The 18,308-nt window shown below is 45.0% G+C and overlaps 1 protein-coding gene across 1 annotated transcript in view; it reads left to right on the forward strand.

Moving 5' to 3' along the window:
- CENPC (centromere protein C) overlaps nucleotides 1-3,978 on the forward strand; it is a 31,903-nt gene extending 27,925 nt beyond the window's left edge. Inside the window, exon 19 of the mRNA XM_010561066.1 lies at nucleotides 3,912-3,978. Within this exon, the coding sequence (XP_010559368.1) occupies nucleotides 3,912-3,978 (67 nt within the window). The remainder of the gene's footprint in view (nucleotides 1-3,911) is intronic.
- Nucleotides 3,979-18,308: the final 14,330 nt, after the last annotated feature.

An 18,308-nucleotide genomic window follows, 5' to 3' on the forward strand; every position in this document is an offset into this window, starting at 1 on the left:
AGTATGTGACCCTTCCGATTGGTAAGGGAAACCTTTCCAGTGTTGGTGCCATGAGAACACAGCTGTCTGTACTGGTAACCTACACTCTTGTTTTGGGATTCTAGTAGTGCTATGATCACTTGTGTTTAAGAGCATAAAGTCATCTTATCTAAAACTGCGGGATTCAGCTGATGAACATGATGTATAATCCACTGAGCAAGAGGCCTGAACTTACTGAATTTTATCCTTTCTTTATGTTATCATCACTTTTGTGTTGTAGTACAGAGGGGGAAATTACAAGAAATGAAAGTTAATTATGAAGAAGTTTTTTTCAAACACAATCTGAACTTGAAATTTTATTGCTGACAAAGAGGGGGCTCCCCTAGGACACAGTAGCCTATACGCTGAAGAAACTAAGGACTTCTATATTTCAGTTAGTGCCGAGTCAGCTCTGAGGCTAATTAATCAAAACAAATTTACAATTAAGTTCAGGCAGGAAGACTAATTAAGTAGCCAGTTAAGAAAAAGTGCTGAAGGAGGGAGCAACCTTAAGGGGAAAGTATGAGACTCCCAGTATTGGCCCATGAAGGACAATTAAGTGATAATTGCAGATCTCTCTGACTTTTTTTTTATGGCAGATTTTCTTCATATTAGCAAAAGCAGACATTTGCCTGTTAAGCAACTCAGCTTTACTGTGCACTCTTACGGTAATTCATAGGTAAAGCACAGAGGTTGCTGCAGGAATAAATTGGAACACAGCTGCCAGACTTGGAACAGTATTTTAGCTAGTGAAAAAGCCCCACTGTGTTTTAAAGACAAAGTAACTCTAAATGTTTGCTTTATTTGCTTCTTCATTTTGTGGCATACCAAGTCCATCTTAGCATCCTGTTTAACCTTTCAAACAAATTGCATTGAGTGAATTATCTTACCAGAATTTAGAATAGCTTCACTTTGTTCAGTTGCTAACCCTATTTAAGTTCACAGAAATCATTACCTTGTTATGAAATGGCTTCTGTTGCTTACATCCTGCACCCATGCTGCATGACATACTTGTGTTTCTTGATGGAAAAAAGAGAGGGGGAACTCTAATAGTAATATTGTTTTTACTGAAAATAATTTAGCTCCTCTTCTGAAGGACTTTTTAAGCTTGGAGAGCTCATCTCCGGTGAGATGCTAAGGGTTGCAAATGAGGTGCATGCCCCAGTCCTCCTGCACCCCTCCTTGCTCATTTCCATGGAACTGTGATGCTGATGAAGTATGAAACCTGTCTTAATTAGTTGGACACATGCATGGGCTAAGAATTTGCTTAAACATCCATCTTTTCTTTTTTTTTTTTTTTTAATTTTTTTTGTGCACTTACCTGGAACTTGAATTATTTCAGAAATGGCAAAGAAGGGGTCTCCTCATGTATTAAGGTGTTGGTAGTAATTTTCTTTTCTTCATGAAATTCTGTGTGCACATGCTGCCAGTGTGATGCGCTGTGTCCTGCTATGCACATTGGCATTCACCTGCCACTGTTTCAGCTAGCTGCTGTATCAAGTTTCAATCTGCTCCTTCATTTTTTGTCTTGCTGCCTAAACTAATTTGTTGTCTTTTCTGGATGCATTTCCCTTACCAAAGGTTTCTTTTTTGTGCTGCTTGCAAGGATTGTACCATTTTTTTCTAACTCAGTTGCAGGTATTTGAATTATTTCAGAGGTGTTCTTGTGCCCGAAGTTTCCTTTGCTACCTCTCCTTCAAGCTTTATACAGGGCCTGGCAAAGCTCCCAATATTCTCGCTCAGAGAAGTGACACAAAGGTTCCTTTGGCCCCCGTTCTTTGAAAGACTTTTGTGTAGTTGTAATCCCAAGAAGGTCGGCTTAGGATGTCACTGGCAAGGCATTTGTTACCATCGTCATCTGCCGTTTTCCACACTGCAGAAGCAGAACTGAGACTGCTGCAGGCCCGCATGGTTGCCCTTGAGCCTCATCCATCTGTTGAGGCTGGCTCTGTAGTGCCAAAAGGATCCAACCCGGCACGATTCCTCCTGGCCAGACTTATCCCAGAGCATTGTAGCATTGTGCTTCTTGCTCCTCTTGTAGCAGTAATTCAGCATGCTGGTGACTTCCTTTGCCTTGGCGCAATCTTGCTGTGGCTCTGCCATCACTTAGGCACCATGCCATACCCTGATTTTGTGTTGGCAGGCTAGTCCAGGCATTTACCTGCTCTTACATCTTCATTCCTCTTGCCAGTGGGAATGCCATTTGACACCAGCTGGTTTTGGCACAGAGGTCTAGCATGGTAGTGTGTGCCCATTGCTGCAGATACGGATGGGGATGCTTATGCCCTCTCACACCCTGTTGCTGCCTGACTTTTCTGGTAAATGCCAGGAGAATAATCTCCCTGTTTTCTGATGTTTCTGTGGTGTGTAAGGATGAGCCTGGACTGAATAAGCTGGAAGAGCTGGGTGGCCCTTCAGGATGACCTTCATACATTTCTCTTCAAGACAGAGCTGAGACCTGATCCAGCTCATTTGACATACCCTTCCATGTGGCACGGCTCTGTCCACACAGTTCAGAACCTGCCATCTCCATTCTACCCTACTTACTGCCTGTGGGTGGGAGTGTGTATTGGCAAAGTACATTAGAGCGTTTGTGTACACTCTTGGTATCCTCATTCTTATCACCAATTCAGCTTTTCTGAATCCAGGGCAACTGGCTCTAGGTGGTCCTGCTTGAGCAGGAGGTTTGGACCAAATGACTTTCAGAGGTCCCTTCCAACCTCAACCATTCTGTGGAATCAGACTCCCATGCTATGGAAGCTGCTCTCCTATAAATTTAGTTCATGCTTGTGTTGGGAGGACCCTTCTGCTGTACATCTCAAGTGGAGGGCCTTTTCTGTGTCACACAGCAGGCTATGAATATGCCAACTGTGGCAGAGTGTGGGGTGTGCCAGAGTGCTTGGCCGCTGGTGAACAGCCAGTGTTTTCCCTTTCTCTACAGTGAAAGATAAAATGTGCATACTAAGTTGTGTTACAACTGTCAGCTTTAAGTTTCCCCTTCTGGTCTTTGCTCTGAGGTGTTCCTCTGAGGAAGGCACATACCTGGGTTTGATGAGAAGTCCACTGATCAATTTTGGGGAATTAGCTAACAATTTTCTGCATATGTACCCCAAAACATTTTAGTATAAGATATTTTGATAGTAGGCTGTTATTTTTTCACTTGCAAGTCTTAACAGCAGTCTTCATTCAGTGTGTGGGCTTTAAACCAGCTTGAAAATTTGGCATCTTGTGCAGTCCAGGCTATCAAGTGGCTGCTTTTTCCATGTAACTCTACATCTGGAGTAATAGTCCTCCGCTGTCACTTGATGTGGTGAGTTGCATCAGATGTTATTCCCTCAGTTGGCAACAGTTTTAATTCTTGGACTTTTCCCTACTGTCAGCAGCTTTGTGTTGCCTTTGGGACTGTAAATCATAGCTTGTGGACCATTTGTCTAAATGTGAGCTTAAGCGAATTAAAATACACACAAGATTTTTATAAAAATAGAATGAAACTCACACACACATTAACTACTGGTGTCTCATGGTCCTCCACAACATAAAACATTTCATATGAGAGATAGCGTAAGAAAATACGTGCAGAACAAGTGTCAGTGTAACAGCCAGGTGTGACTTTGATGACTCCAAACTTTGCACAGAGGAACGCATTTGTTAGAGACCACTGTTAGCTAAATTAAATTAGACTAATGTGCTCTTTTGAGCATAATCGAAATGATACTAATATTTGTATTGATTTGCCACTGGTGTAGGTGAATGCTCTGATGTCCTTGCTGCTGTGAGTACAATTTGCAGTTGTTCCACTTTACTGTCTAGTAACTCCCTAATATTGTGGCACAGTCAGATAGACCTTTTTTAAACTGTGTTAATTTGAACTGACTTCTATTCTTCCTATTATTTAGACCAAAAGCAAGAAGCACGTTGTTGGAGACGATAACTTTGGCCATAACTTTGCCTGCAAATTGAAGATCATCTAATACAAACGAGTTCTAAAGAACATTACGTACCATCCAACTAGAAATACACCCCAGTATTAGGGGCACGTTTCATTGACCTTAAAAGATCTTCCTACAGTGTAAATTGTAAATACACGGTTTGTTACAAATTATTTTTTCTGTACATAAATATTAAATAATGCAAATCAGGTTTGATTTCTTTGATTTCTAAATAATTTAAGAATTAATTTTCTAGTAGTCTGTGTGGTTTTGAAAATACAGGTAATTGCATGACTTTGACTTGTAAATATTTATAAATAATGTGAGTTACCTTGAGTGGCTTCAAGGATGTCACCAACAGTGAAATCTTTCAACTGTTCTGTTGGAGTTGTTGAAATTGTTAAAAGGAGTTTGAAAGTAAAATATTTTTCATAGAATAGAATCATAGAATCATTTAGGTTGGAAAAGACACTTAAGATCATCAAGTCCAAACAGAAACCTAACACTGCCAAGTCCAACACTAAACCATGTCCCTAAGTGCCATATCTATATCTCTTTTAAACACCTCCAGGGCTGGTCACTCAACCACTTCCCTGGGCAGCCTGTTCCAATGCCTGACAACCTTCTCAGTAAAGAATTTTTTCCTAATATCCAATCTAAACCTCCCCTGGTGCAACTTGAGGCCATTTCTTCTTGTCCTATTGCTTGTTACTTGGGAGAAGAGACAGACACCCAACCTCCTTTCAGGTAGTTGTAGAGAGCAATAAGGTCTCCCCTCAGCCTCCTTTTCTCCAGGCTAAACCACCCCCGTTCCCTCAGCCGCTCCTCATAGGACTTGTGCTCCAGATCCTTCACCGGTTTCGTTGCCCTTGTCTGGACATGCTCCAGCACCTCAATGTCTTTCCTGTAGTGAGGGGCCCAAAACTGAACACGGTACTCGAGGTGCGGCCTCACCAGTGCCAAGTACGGGGGAACAATCACCTCCCTGCTCCTGCTGGCCACACCATTTCTGATACAGGCCAGGATGCCATTGGCCTTCTTGGCCACCTGGGCACACTGCTGGCTCATATTCAGCCGGCTGTCAACCAGCACCCCCAGGTCCTTTTCTGCCAGGCAGCTTTCCAGGCACTCTTCCTCAGGCCTGTAGCATTGCATGGGGTTGTTGTGACCCAAGTGCAGGATGTGGCACTGAGCCTTTTTGAATCTCAGATGCCAATACAGATTGGCTTTGAAAAAACACTGTTCCTAGTTGACAGTGGCTTTGGTTCCAGTTTTTGAATCCCTGCTGTTCCTGCCATAGTTATACATAAACTCTGGGTTGAAATGTTGCAGAATTCTTTTGGTTTTCAGGTAAATCATAAGCAGAGCTACATTCTGCTGCAGTGTTGCGATCATTCAGTGGTCTTCAGATTTGGTATGTGATGACTTACACTCTCTTCCACATTCTCTGAAATTTTGAAGGTATTTCCATTTAGCTGGAGAGGGTGCTTCCTGAGAGTTCCCTGTTACAGCAGATCTTGGATAGTCATCAGAGTGAAATAAAATGAAAGCACCTCCCATCCCTTTGGGAAAATACGGTCCATTAGTTTTTCATTTGCCAGGAGCATCAGTTTTTAATATTTTCGCTTTTCCTTTATCTCCTGGGAATATCAATCTGCATAGATCTATTATTAATTCCACATTAGTGGAATTATTAGTGATTGAGAAGTTTGTTTTCTAGGGCTCCAGTTAGGGGGAAGAGGGCTAGAAGGATGAGGAAGTAGGTGAGGGAGGCCAGTTGGCCAGTGATGATGAAGGGATGCTCTACTGGTTGGCTACAAATTCATGTGAGAATGAAGAGGTTAGCAACTAGGGTTCAGAATAGTAGTTGGGAGAGGGGCCGGAAGGTTATTGTGCGTTGTTTGGACTTGTGAAGAAAGGGGATTAGGAATAAAATTAGTACGGAGGCAGCTAGGGCTAGTACTCCTCCTAGTTTGTCACAGCAACGAGCTCATTTTCTCAAAAATCTTTACTGTGGGTAGTAAAAGTAGGTCTCCCTAGGAATGATTTCAAATCCAAATTGGACTCAAGTATACTATGCATAGTGCTGGGTTGTTGTTGGGTTTCTTTTTGGTGGTGGTGGTGGTGGTGGTTGGCTGGTTGGTTGGTTGTTTTTTTTAAAGGATCTTTGCCTCATCTGAACTCACTGTTTTTGTGATAAGCTAAGTGTTATAGAGTTGTCCAGCATTTAAAACTTGGGAGCCTGGATCAGTATTAAAACAATTCTGCAACCAAAACAATTTTTGGAGGTGAGAGGGTGAGGAAAAAATCTTCCCCTGAAGGACAGTGTACTATGCTATGAATGATAGTGTATTAAGTTATTTAAATGTTGCAGAGAAGCGAGTGTCGTGGTTTAACCTCAGCCAGCAACTAAGCACCATGCAGCTGCTCGCTCACTTCCCCCCCACCCAGTGGGAAGGGGGAATCAGGAAAAAAAGTAAAACTCATTGGTTGAGATAAGAACAGTTTAATAGAACAGAAAGGAAGAAAATAATAATCATAATAATAAAATGGCAATAATAATAATAATAAAAGGATTGGAATACACAAAACAAGTGATGCACAATGCAATTGCTCACCACTCGCCGACTGATGCACAGTTAGTTCCTGAGCAGCGATCCACTCCCCCAGGCCAACTCCCCCCAGTTTATATACTGGGCATGATGTCACATGGTATGGAATACCCCTTTGGCCAGTTTGGGTCAGGTGTCCTGGCTGTGTCCTGTGCCAACTTCTTGTGCCCCTCCAGCCTTCTTGCTGGCTGGGCATGAGAAGCTGAAAAAGCCTTGACCCAGTGTAAATACTACTTGGCAACAACTGAAAACATCAGTGTGTTATCAACATTCTTCTCATACAAAATCCAAAATACAGCACTATACCAGCTACTAGAAAAAAAAGTAACTTCATCCCAGCCGAAGCCAGGACAGGGAGCAAGAGGGGCTTTCCACTCCTGGAAGGTTCTGTAAGCTCCATTTATAACATTCATTCCCATCAACCTTGCCCAAGCTTTCAACCTGCAGTTCTCCTGTTTCTTGAAGCCCTATCTCAATTCCAGTAAGTATTTACCATTAAATAAAGCAGCAGAGAATCCGGCTCTACCACTCAGCCGTCTGCTGCCTCTTCGGTGTGCGTGGGCGAGTGGGCGCACGTCCACAGCACTTGTGCCCCTGGGCTGTGCAAAGTGGGAAGGGGAGGGTAGCGCTGCAAGAATGTGGAGGGCCCCAAACTGATGCAGCTTGAGCGCTGCTCTGTTCTGGTCAGCTGCTGCGTAGGTTGCTTTGTAGGATCCCTCGAGCAGGATGAGGATCTGGGGATTCTCTTTCCTCATCCTGACTCTTCAGACAGGGTCGTGCTCTCTTGTGCTCGCGGTCTGACACGAGGAATTGTTACTGCTTTTCTTCGCTGCAGTGTTTTGGAGGTGCTTTCATCCAGAACAGTCCATCACAGTTAATTGGGTCAAATCAGTGCATTGGACAGAGCAATAACCATATATATCATGTACTGCATTTTGATAAGCAGGAAGATTGTTAATACATCTTTTTCTTTTACCTGCCTTAACCTGGAAGAATCAGAACGTGTGCCCTTCCTGTGCCAATTAGACTCAGTTGTAACTTCACAGGAGGACAGTTCCAGTAAAATCTGTACAGTGACCCAATATTAAGTTTAAGGAAGCAAGGAGCTGCTTTGTCTTGTATCTTTGTGTTGGTTCTTTTTTGGGGGGGCGGGTGGTGGGGTGGTGTGTGTTTGGTTTTTTTCAGTTCCTCCCGTGATCATAGATGTACTGTTTCAAGTTTGTAATGTCACTGGAAGGTCGAAAAAATTTCAGGAGTTGGAAGAAGTGATAAACAGGTAAGGTGCACAATTCATAGGGGGCACAACAGAAGCTGAGGCTGAATTTCTCTTGCATGTAAAAGAATTCAACTTAATTTTTTTTATCTTAGTGGATAAAAACCAAAGTACTGGTCTTAAAAATCACTCCCATCGGCTGGCTTTCTCTGCTGCACAGCAGCAGGAGGCAGGTTATCCAGTGGCCCAGGACCAAGCAAAGGTGCTGGTGGTTATACTGTAGCCCAGTTGGAGGCGCGGCATGTGAGTTACTGGCTTGACATGTACCGCGAGCCACCGAGTCCCTGCTCGGGGATTACCAAACCAGTTCTGAGCTCGTGTGCTCATTTGTGCCTTGAGATGTGGTGGATGTAAAGGCAAATGCTTGGACCCAGGACTTGAGAACAGCTTCAGAAGCTTCATGTTGTCCAGTGGTAGTAGAAGAAACTATTAAAAGTCATTTACTAGGTGTCTTTGGCAGCTCAGGTTTGGTTTTACCATGTGAGTCTCTTGTGTATTTTCAGTACCTTCAGTTAAAAGGATCCTCCTCTCCTGTAGGAACCAACTTGGTCACACTGGTATGTGGTCTGCTGGTGCACAACTTTGACTGCTTTCTCATGTGATTCAGCTATTGTTAAAATAAGGCTCTCATTCCTCTGCAGATAAGCAGGTTTAACTTGTCTGTTAAGGATCCTGTCTCCTTTTTTTTTTTACCTTTTCTGTTTTGAACTGGGTATTATCCATACACCTGTTTAACTGAAAGAATGTATGTCAGACCAGTGCCAAATCTTTTGCAGCATAAGGAATTAAGGCTGTAAAGTGGAGTTTATTATGTTGTGCGAAGAAAGCCAAAGGACGAGGTGTGGAAAGCTCTCCCAGCTGTCTCCCTTGACACTGGGGAAAGCTTTCCTGTGCCACAGTAACTTTGCTTTGCTTCTGGTGCTGCCCCAGTCTGGTGAAGCTCTGCCACACACCAGTCCTACTGCCGTCATATCTGCTTTCTACTGCTCTTTCTGAGATCCCAGGCTGTGCAAGAGCTGGAGAGGAGCCTATTTCCAGCTCAGACTGATTGTATTTAATTTTTTTTTCTTTTCTTTCCTCATGAAGAAAATAAACATAATATAACTAATCTGTAGGATTTACAGATGGGGGTTCAGCCAACCCTGAGGATTCATGGACTCGAAGTCCTGTGCTTGATTATTTTACATTTATGGCATAAAAATCAGGCTGCTTTAGGTTACTCTGTGGAATGTTGCAGAAAAAAAGGCACTTGGACCAGCACTGAGCCAAGGGAACTCAAACAAGAGGTAGCCTAGAGTTTTCCCTGCTGCTGGTCACATTTCTCTCTCGCACTCACACTGGGTGGGTGGTGTGAACACTTCTGAATTGGCAAAAAGTATTAACGTGATGGCTTTTGGCCGTTGGTGTCTGTTCCCTTCTCTCCTCGAAGGTAAACAAGGTATGCAAGCAATTTGACCAGAACAAACAAGTCAGAAGACTGCACTTGGCTTTCAAAAATGTTTTTTTCAGATTTGTTAGGTTGCTCGCATCATCCCACTCTGAAAGAATGAATGCTGTGTGGTTTTGGCATGGGTTTTTTTTTTGTTTGTTTGCTTTTTTTTGGCAGTTCAGCCTCCAAAGAAGCTTCTAATGGCATGCCACTGTACCCTAGGCTACCACAGAGGCTGGTAAAATGAATGCAGGAGCAAACGGACACAAAAAGCAATTAAAGTACACCGAAAATATGTTTTGAATAAGTTTTTTCCCAGGTTTGAGAGTCCCTGCTGCTCTTTTCCCTTTTCCTGTGTACCAAGGCTCCTGAGTGCCAAGCCTCTGCGGAGGATCGAAGGCACATCCTTGGAGCTGGATGCGGGGCCGTGTCTCTGCTGAACGCCAGCCAAGCCGTCCGCTCGATGCCGAGTACAGTGCTTCCATCCGCCTTCCACCATCTCGAGGCTGCCGTGCCGGATGCTGATTCCCAGGGAGCAAACCTTGCCGCGCTGCCCTGGGCTCCAGAAGGCAAGCGTTGGAGGAGGGAGGAAACCAAGCCAAGCTTACAGAGCTGTTGGAGGATGCCCAGAGACTTATACTCAGCCGAAGGAGGCCAGCATCCGCCAGCGATCTGCATCCCTTCTCTGCTCAGGAGGTATCTGTTCATTGTTGGTGTGCACAGTTCTGCTGGGGGCAGCGTTTGCTTTGTAGCTGGCTCCGTTTTTGAGAGCTCTGCTCTGGCCAGCAGATGACTTGCTCTTATGTTATCCAGTATCTCTGCGCTGAGCCTGCTGACCTCCGTTGACTTACCTTTGCAGAGGTTTGTTCCTGTGATCCTACTTAGTGCTATCCTTTGATTATGGTTTGTATTTTTAATTAATTGAGGACAGTTGTCATCTTGTTTATATCCATGGAAACCAGAGCCACGGGTTTTGAATCACTAAGTTTATACCTAGGCAGAACTGCTATCACAATCACTGTCTGCTCCGTACAGGCATATGTTTTCATTCCGAGAGCCTGTGTTTACAGAAGATAGCAACTGAACTCCTTATTTTACAGTCTACTTTATAGCCAAACTGCTGCAGTCTGAGCGCTACAAGGGTTAATGTTCAGTGGTGCACATACAATAGCTCGGAGCTTCTAGCTCAAATATCAACAAACTTAGTGCCTCTGCAGGTGGAATTTTATTTCTTTTATGGCAGACGGTTAAGAGGCACACCGGAACGGGAACATATGTAGAAAAGAACTAATATTTAACTCAGTGTTTTCCCTGAGTGATAGCAATACCAATACTGTGTATGTAGCTAATGCAGAATAGTTGTCCTTTTCAGTCGCATGCCTTGCATTCCTTCATCAGGTATGTATTCAAACTCTGTGTGGGGAATGGCATATTCTCTCCCCTGTGCTCTGTAAATGAAGTTTTGTGATTGCAAGACATAGCTTCTGTTTTCCACTAGAGGCCAATAAAGTGTAGGACAAGGCTGCTGCAAGGCTTTCAGCAGAAAGCCACATCTTTTTTTTCCCCTCCAGACTTGTTGCTCAACTGTTGTATTTCCATCTTGATGATTATTTCTTCTTTTAGAAATGATTCTCCCTCTAATGAAGTGGAATTCAATTGCTAAGTCTTCCTTCCAGTGTTTTGTTCCCCAAACCTTGAAGAAGTTAAAGAACTGTCCTCTTGATTTGCTCATACGTATTCCTTCCATGTTTTCAATTCCTAGCTGCTAACTCGGTAGCAGCCTCCGTGGAGTAAAGGGGACATCAAAAAGGCGATGGAAACAGTGGGTAATACCAGTGCTTTGGTCTTTAAGCGTTCCAGGAAATGGTATGGCTTTAGCTACCACATTTTACTGGGGATCTTCCTAAATTTTGTGCTTACCAGCAACCAAGCCAATGACATCCGATTCCAGCTGAGGGGCAGGGTCCTGTCTGCACTCTGTCATCCGTCTGCCCCAGTGCCTTTGCCTCCTGACTCTTTGGGTCCTATCTCAGTCCTGGGTAATAGCACAGCTCTATTGTGCAGTTACAGGAGGGTTGGGACAGCAAAAGCCCTCAAATATGAGGATGGTAGTGCCAGCTCTGTGTCACAGACCGGAGAAGCCATCTGGGACAATGCTTGTTGGCCTGGGAACCACCCCATGTTTCCTGGCTCAGAACAGCAAGGAATAACTCTGCCTAACATGTTGGTTAAAGCCAGAAATGTTTACAGCAAGATGAAGGCCCTGCTCAGTGCGTTAGCTTGGAAGATTGTTTTGGATTTTATTGCTGCCTAGCAGGGGTCTCGTGTGAGCGGCGCGTATGTGCGAGCTCCCCCCGTCGCTGTGCTGTGCTTTGGCTGCTGCTCCTAAACCTGAGAGATTTCTCTGGGGGTTTTGGGGAACTTGACTTTAGAGGGAGCTGAGCTTTTCCTTTTGGAGGATATGCTGCTATGGTAGGAAGCAAAACGGAGGCGGGATTGCAGCTCAGAGGGTTGCCTGAGCTAGCTCTAATCGTGTGGCGGCATGGCTTAATGCAACCCTTTCAGCCACCATCCCCTGAGTCTTTACCTGCATCGGCTAGCTCCCGACCCACCCTGGGAGCCAGAAGGGCTCTGCTGCAGCATTTCTTTGGTTAGATCGGTGACTTCAAGCCCAGGCACTCACCACGTGAGACAGGCTGCAACCCTTGAGGGTGAGTGTGCCCTCCAGCTTCATTCATCCACCATCTGCAAAGGATTTCCTAATCCAGCAGGATGGGGTGCTTTGGAATTTATACCATAGAGTTGCTCTTCCAGAATATATGGTGTTTGCAGTACTGCAATGTTTGTTAGGCAGGGGCCTCTGGAAACCGACCCTCAGTTGCCAGTAGCTTCAGCAAATATTGAATGCCTTACTGTCAGCTGAAGAAAGCTGATTGATTATTATTATTTACCCCCATCAACACTGGTGTAACATGGCAGAGAATCGAGAGCAGCGGCAGCTTCCTGGCCATTACCTGATGCTGCTGGTGTCCGCATGTGTGCAGTGCTATGGTGTTACGCTCATGCAGGACCTATGATCACGGGAGGTACCAGCTGGGAAAAATGGGGAAAAAAGGAAACAGAGGGAATCTGGCTTGGCTTTCTTTATCCCCTGGTGCGAGTAGTGTCACAAACGCTTATACAGTAAATAACATAAAATGAAAAAGAAGTAGGCAGTGAGACTGACACATCAGGTTTCGGCCTAAAAGAGTCTATAGCTAGTTTTGCAAAATGAGAAATTTTATGTATTACTGGTCACACATGCTGTTTAATTTCCCTTGCTTTCCTGCTGTGCATCTTCTCTTTCTTTCACACGTGGATATCAAATAAAGTGTCAGTGGGAATCAGTGTTAACGTTAAATGCTCGGTACCTGTTCTGAGCCTCTGTGTGCATTCAAATATGCCTGAAAGATTAGGACTTTGTGGTACAAGGTGCTGTGCAAACGAGAAGAGTCTCTGCTCTACAGTGTTTATGTTCTGATTGACAAGGGAAAAAAAAAATTACATAAGTGTAATTTTCCTGGTGTTTCTTCTAAGCTACTTGAAACAGTGGGGCCAGGGCCTCAAGGCACTCCTATAAGCCAAATCAATGTTAATATTTCTTAATTCTCTGGAAAAATGGTGTTACAGAGTGACTTTCTTGCTGTAACTCGAGCAGAACAAAACAGACGCGTAGTCTGAAATGTGAGCCCCAGGTTCCTTGGTGGAGTTTCAAGGCAAGCACTTCTCTTTCTGCTGAGGTTTGCCACATCAGAAATGCTCAAATGAGAAAAGGGACTTGAGGTCTTTTCCTAGCTTTAACCCCAAGGTGCTATGTCACTTGGCAAGTGACAGTCTCTTTCTGTCCAGTTGTTTTGCCTTCATGTAAAATGGGCAAATTGGGAACTTGCACTTCAGCACCAGCGGTGGAGGAGCCCTGGGTAAGGGCAGGCACCACAAGCCTGAGAGATGCTGAACAGAGGCAATGATTCTCACGTCATTTGTGCATGCACAAATGGAGGATATTTTTAATGCTTTTTAATATGTTAAATTAGAAGAATGTTCAGCCCTGTTTTCTCAGGGCAGGTGTTAATTCTGGAGGCTGATTATGTCCAGGGAATAAGTTCCTGCTTCTCGTAGCATGGGCCGAATTCGGATGGAGCTGGCAGCCCTTTGGCCGTGCTCAGGTTATGGCACATTGAGGCAGCAGCTTTGTGTTGGGCCAAGGCAGAGACTTATGCTGGCACTGAACCTCAGCTCCCATTTGCCTAGTGCCAGCAACTGTGTTGGGGCTTATTTCAAGCTGCTCTGACAGGGGAAAATACAATTAGATCAGCACATGTAGTATTTTATACCAAGCCTGAAGTGGAATAAAGTTATTCTTCTTCTAAGACCCTCCTTTTTTTTTTTTTTTTTTACAGGAGAAACAGATGAGAATTCACTCTTCACCAAACTGTAATCTTTAAGTGATTCTCCAAAGCCAGCCCTGGCAAAGTGTGTTTAAAATGATACCAAGAAAGCTCTGGATCTCATTGAACTCAATAGCAAAAGGTGTGTTGAGTTCAGTGAAGCCAGGACATGATGCTGCTGGGGTTACTGAGTAAGTACATCTCATTCCTGATGCCCTCAAGGTTTATTTGGTGTTGTGATGGGTTAACCAACCAGCCAGGTGCCCACCCAAGCCGTTCTATCACTCCCCCTCCTCAGCTGGATAGGGGAGAGAAAATATAACAAAGAGCTTGTGGGTCGAGATAAGGACAGGAGAGATCACTCACCAATTACTGTCACGGGCAAAACAGACTCAGCTTGGGGAAAACTAACTCAATTTATTACAAATCAACCAGAGTAGGGTAATGAGAAATAAAACCAAATCTCAGAACACCTTCCCTCCACCCCTCCCTTCTTCCCGGGCACAACTTCACTCCCGGATTCTCTACCAACCCCCCCCAGCAGCACAGGGGGACGGGGATGGGGTTTACGGTCAGTTCATCACACGTTATTTTCTGCTGCTTCATCCTCCTCAGGGGGAGGACTCCTCACTCTTCCCCTGCTCCAGCGTGGGGTCCCACCCACAGGAGACAGTCCTCCACGAACTTCTCCAATGTGGGTCCTTCCCATGGGCTGCAGTTCTTCACGAACTGCTCCAGCATGGGTCCTTTCCACGGCGTGCAGTCCTTCAGGAGGACACTGCTCCAGTGTGTGTCCCCCACGGGGTCACAAGTCCTGCCAGAAAACCTGCTCCATGGGCTCCTCTCTCCACAGATCCACAGGTCCTGCCAGGAGCCTGCTCCAGCGTGGGGTTCCCATGGGGTCACAGCCTCCTTCGGGAACTCACCTGCTCCAGCGTGGGGTCCTCCACGGGCTGCAGGTGGATATCTGCTCCACCGTGGACCTCCTTGGGCTGCAGGGGGACAGCCTGCCTCACCATGGTCTTCACCAGGGGCTGCAGGGGAATCTCTGCTCCGGTGCCTGGAGCACCTCCTCCCCCTCCTTCTTCACTGACCTTGGTGACCACAGGGTTGTTTCTTTTACATGTTCTCACTCCTCTCTCCAGTGGCTGTTTCTCCACGTCCCAACTTTTTTCCTTCTTAAAAATGTTATTATAGAGGCATTACCACTATCGCTGATGGGCTCGGCCTTGGCCGGCGGCGGGTCCATCTTAGAGCCGGCTGGTGTTGGCTCTCTCGAACACAGGGGAAGCTTCCACAGCTTCTTACAGAAGCCACCCCTGTAACCCCCCCTGCTACCAAAACCTTGCCACACAAAACCAATACAGGTGTATATTTTTTTGAGTGAGGTTTATTACAAGTTCTGTCTTTTCCATGTAAAGAGCCAAAATAGGCACCTTGACCCAGTTCACCTCTCTGCACTTTCTCATCAAAACGTTACACTGGGCTGGAGAGCTGTGAAAAATGGTGAGGTTTCAGCTGGTGTTCGGTCTCTGCTCTTCCACTTGGCCCTTGTCGTGGCTGACACTGGCTTGGTGCCAGCCCTGGCTCTGTTTGCCGTAGGAGGACCATGCAGAGATGTGAACCCGTGCCCAACGTCCCCATTGGCATGTACACACAGCTGTGCTTTACTTTAGGGTTCAAGGTGCGCTTGGGTCCAGTCCAATGGGGCCTGTCAGTGTTTCAGGGGAGACTGGTGGCAGAGATGGTGCAAAATTCAGCTCTTCCTTCCCATCCATCAATAGACTGTTGTAATATTTGCAACCCAAATAGCTCCTGCGTTCTTTGTAAGAACAAAATTAAAGCAGATGGATTTGCTAAACTCCAGTTTGGACAGGTATAGTCTGAATAGATTCAGGAGAGAAAAAAAAAAGTAAAAATGTTTTGAAGGGGAAAAAGGGCAAAAATAAAGTTTTGAAGCCCTAAATCATCCATGGGCCAATACAGTGGTTGTTTGATTTCAGAGAAAAAGATAATGGAGAAAAGTTTATTGTGAACATTTTTCATGAGGGGAATAAGTGGGAGATGCTAGAAATAATTTTCTGGCCCTGATTCTGAGCACACGCAAATATTTCTATTGCTTTTTCTTTAGGTGGGACTGATTTTTCTGGTATACTTCAGGTAACTCCTCTAAGGAGGTTATGCCCAACACCGATACTATCCTAAGGCAAATTTAAATGATGGTGAAGGTGGTCTGACTTTGCTGCCTTAGTGTCTCTCCCCTTTTGGAGAACAATATGTGCATACTGGGCTTTGCTTTGCTGTGGGCTATCCTAGACTGTGGTTTAGAAAATCCACGTATGCAGGTTGTCTGATTAATTAGCCAAAGCTAATTACTTTTTGGTCACAGTTGTGCTTCATCCCCAACTAAGAGTGACCTCTGCTTTTTCACTGTGATGGAGCAGCAACTGGGGGGGTGCAGCTTGGTTTCAAGGCTGGTCACCAGTATCCTTAGTGCCAGCAAGCATGAGTTGGAGCCATGCTTTCAACAAGAGCTTAGATAAAGAGCATGTTTATCCACTGGGGAATTTGGGTGGTATAAATCTGTACTCTGAACAGGTTCAAGTCTCAGGAGCAGGCATGCTCCCATTGCGAGCGCTTTTCCTAGGGGTAGATAAAAGCCTCCCATAAATAAAGCTTTGAAATCTTCCAGGAGAGGTTAGCAATACAAATATGGCACATGAAGCTCAGTGTAAGCAATAATTCTACAGATTTTTATTAGAAAGTAGATGTATGGGAGCAGCAATGCATGATAAATCAACGTATCTGCCTCCTTACTGGCTTTTATGATAGGCATTAGCAGTAGCGACTGTCACAGAGATCATAACTGCTTTATTTCAACTGTCTCTGTAAGGCGTATTCAAATACAAGCAATTGTTACTATTTTTTTAAGTATAAACTCTTTTTCCCTGCACTGAATTGATGACAGAAGTGTTCCTCATAAGCATCGAATTTTGGGGGAGGAAGGAAGGAAGGAAACAGTGATCTCATTTGTTTTGGTAGGGTTTTCTTGGAGCCTTGGAGGCAGCTGATGTGCATTGCCCAGCGCACCAGGGCATGGCTAATGCAGTGTCTCCCTGCCGATGGGGCGGTTTGGGGCTGCTGATGGGAACACAAGGACCCACCGACCTCTCATTTAAGGTTCTGGAGTGAGTTTTGCTGTTGCAGTGCTGATCCCACCAGCAAAACAGTGTTTAATCTTTTTCAGTTGTCTCCTTGAGTAAATCAGCTTGTATGTAATCTGATTATGCATATAATATAGACGTATAAATTAAGTAGATAACTGGTAAATAATGGCATTTCAACAAAATTATTTTAATACAGGGTTAGAGAGGCTGTTCTGTCTTAAAAAAATGTTTCTCTCTTTCTAGGGTAGGATTTCAAAGACAATTGAAGGAGTTTTGCACCCAAACCTAGACCTGTAAAGGTTCCTAACTGCTATTGACTTAAATACCTGTGGGAAACCAGGCACTCAGCTCTGACTGGGAACCCCCTGGAGTCCTTTATAAGGTTTGGAAAGAGGAGGCTGTTACGCTGATGTTGAAGTAATGCGTTTCTTAATTGCTTGCTCAACACATACCGTGCAGTGGACAACTTGGTGAGTTGAATGCCACATAGATGTTTTTTGGAGCTGCCCTTTTTGGGTTCACATTGTAGGCAAGACTGGAAGCAGTGTTGTGTAAGACAGTAGCGGTACGGAAGATGAGAGGTAGTTTTATCCACTGTTTCATCTTCTGCTGGTCATCCTCCTCCTCTTAGCCACATCCGTGGCAATCCCACTCTTTTCACACTCTCCTGCCTTCTGTAAAACAACCCGTGGCTGCCCTGGAGAATAATCAGACACATAATTGCAATCTTCCTCCTCTGTGGTTAGTCCTGCAAAATAGTGCTTGGTCCATATGGTGCTGCTGACACTATAGAAATGATGCTATGGATTAATTACAGCTGGGGACACCAGGAGGGGGGAGCTTTGCGTGTGTTGCTCTCCCACGAGGTGCGCAGTTGCGAAGCAACCTGACACATCTGCCAGGGCTGTCTAAGAAACTATTAGCCAGTTGCTACCTCCTGTGCTCAAGAGCTGCAGGCAATTTCACAGTAATAGTTTCTCGGTTTCTTTCACGCAGGCAACCGTGGTGCCGAGATACTGACTTAAATATGTATCACGGAATGGCATCCTTAATAGAGGCTTTACAGGAACAAAATGTATATGGGTAATCCACAAAGGCTGGTTGCAACTGACAGCTTCGTTATTGCTGTGAAGATGCAAGGCAGGCACTGCGGGCCAGGAGCAGGGAGCAGCCACAGGAATGGACAGCTTTGATTCGGGTCCCAGGAATGATTCCTCAGCCCATCTGCATGGGCTCAGGGGTAAAATCAGAAGCAACTATGCAGGGAGTCCCCAAAAGTGCGATATTACTGTGCTGCAGAGAAGCGGAGGTGAGTTACTGGGAGGCTGGAGCACTCTGGCTTGCAGAAAGGACCACAAGCTGGTTTCCTCTGAAACACAAAAAGAACGGAGACTTTTATGCAGCGAAGCTGGGCTGAATATGGAAGTCTCCTAGTGTGGTCTGACATTGAAAT

The sequence above is a fragment of the Haliaeetus leucocephalus genome, unplaced genomic scaffold (genome assembly GCF_000737465.1).
Source record: "Haliaeetus leucocephalus isolate CR32 unplaced genomic scaffold, Haliaeetus_leucocephalus-4.0 Scaffold140, whole genome shotgun sequence".
In the NCBI taxonomy this organism is placed as follows: Eukaryota; Metazoa; Chordata; class Aves; order Accipitriformes; family Accipitridae; genus Haliaeetus; species Haliaeetus leucocephalus.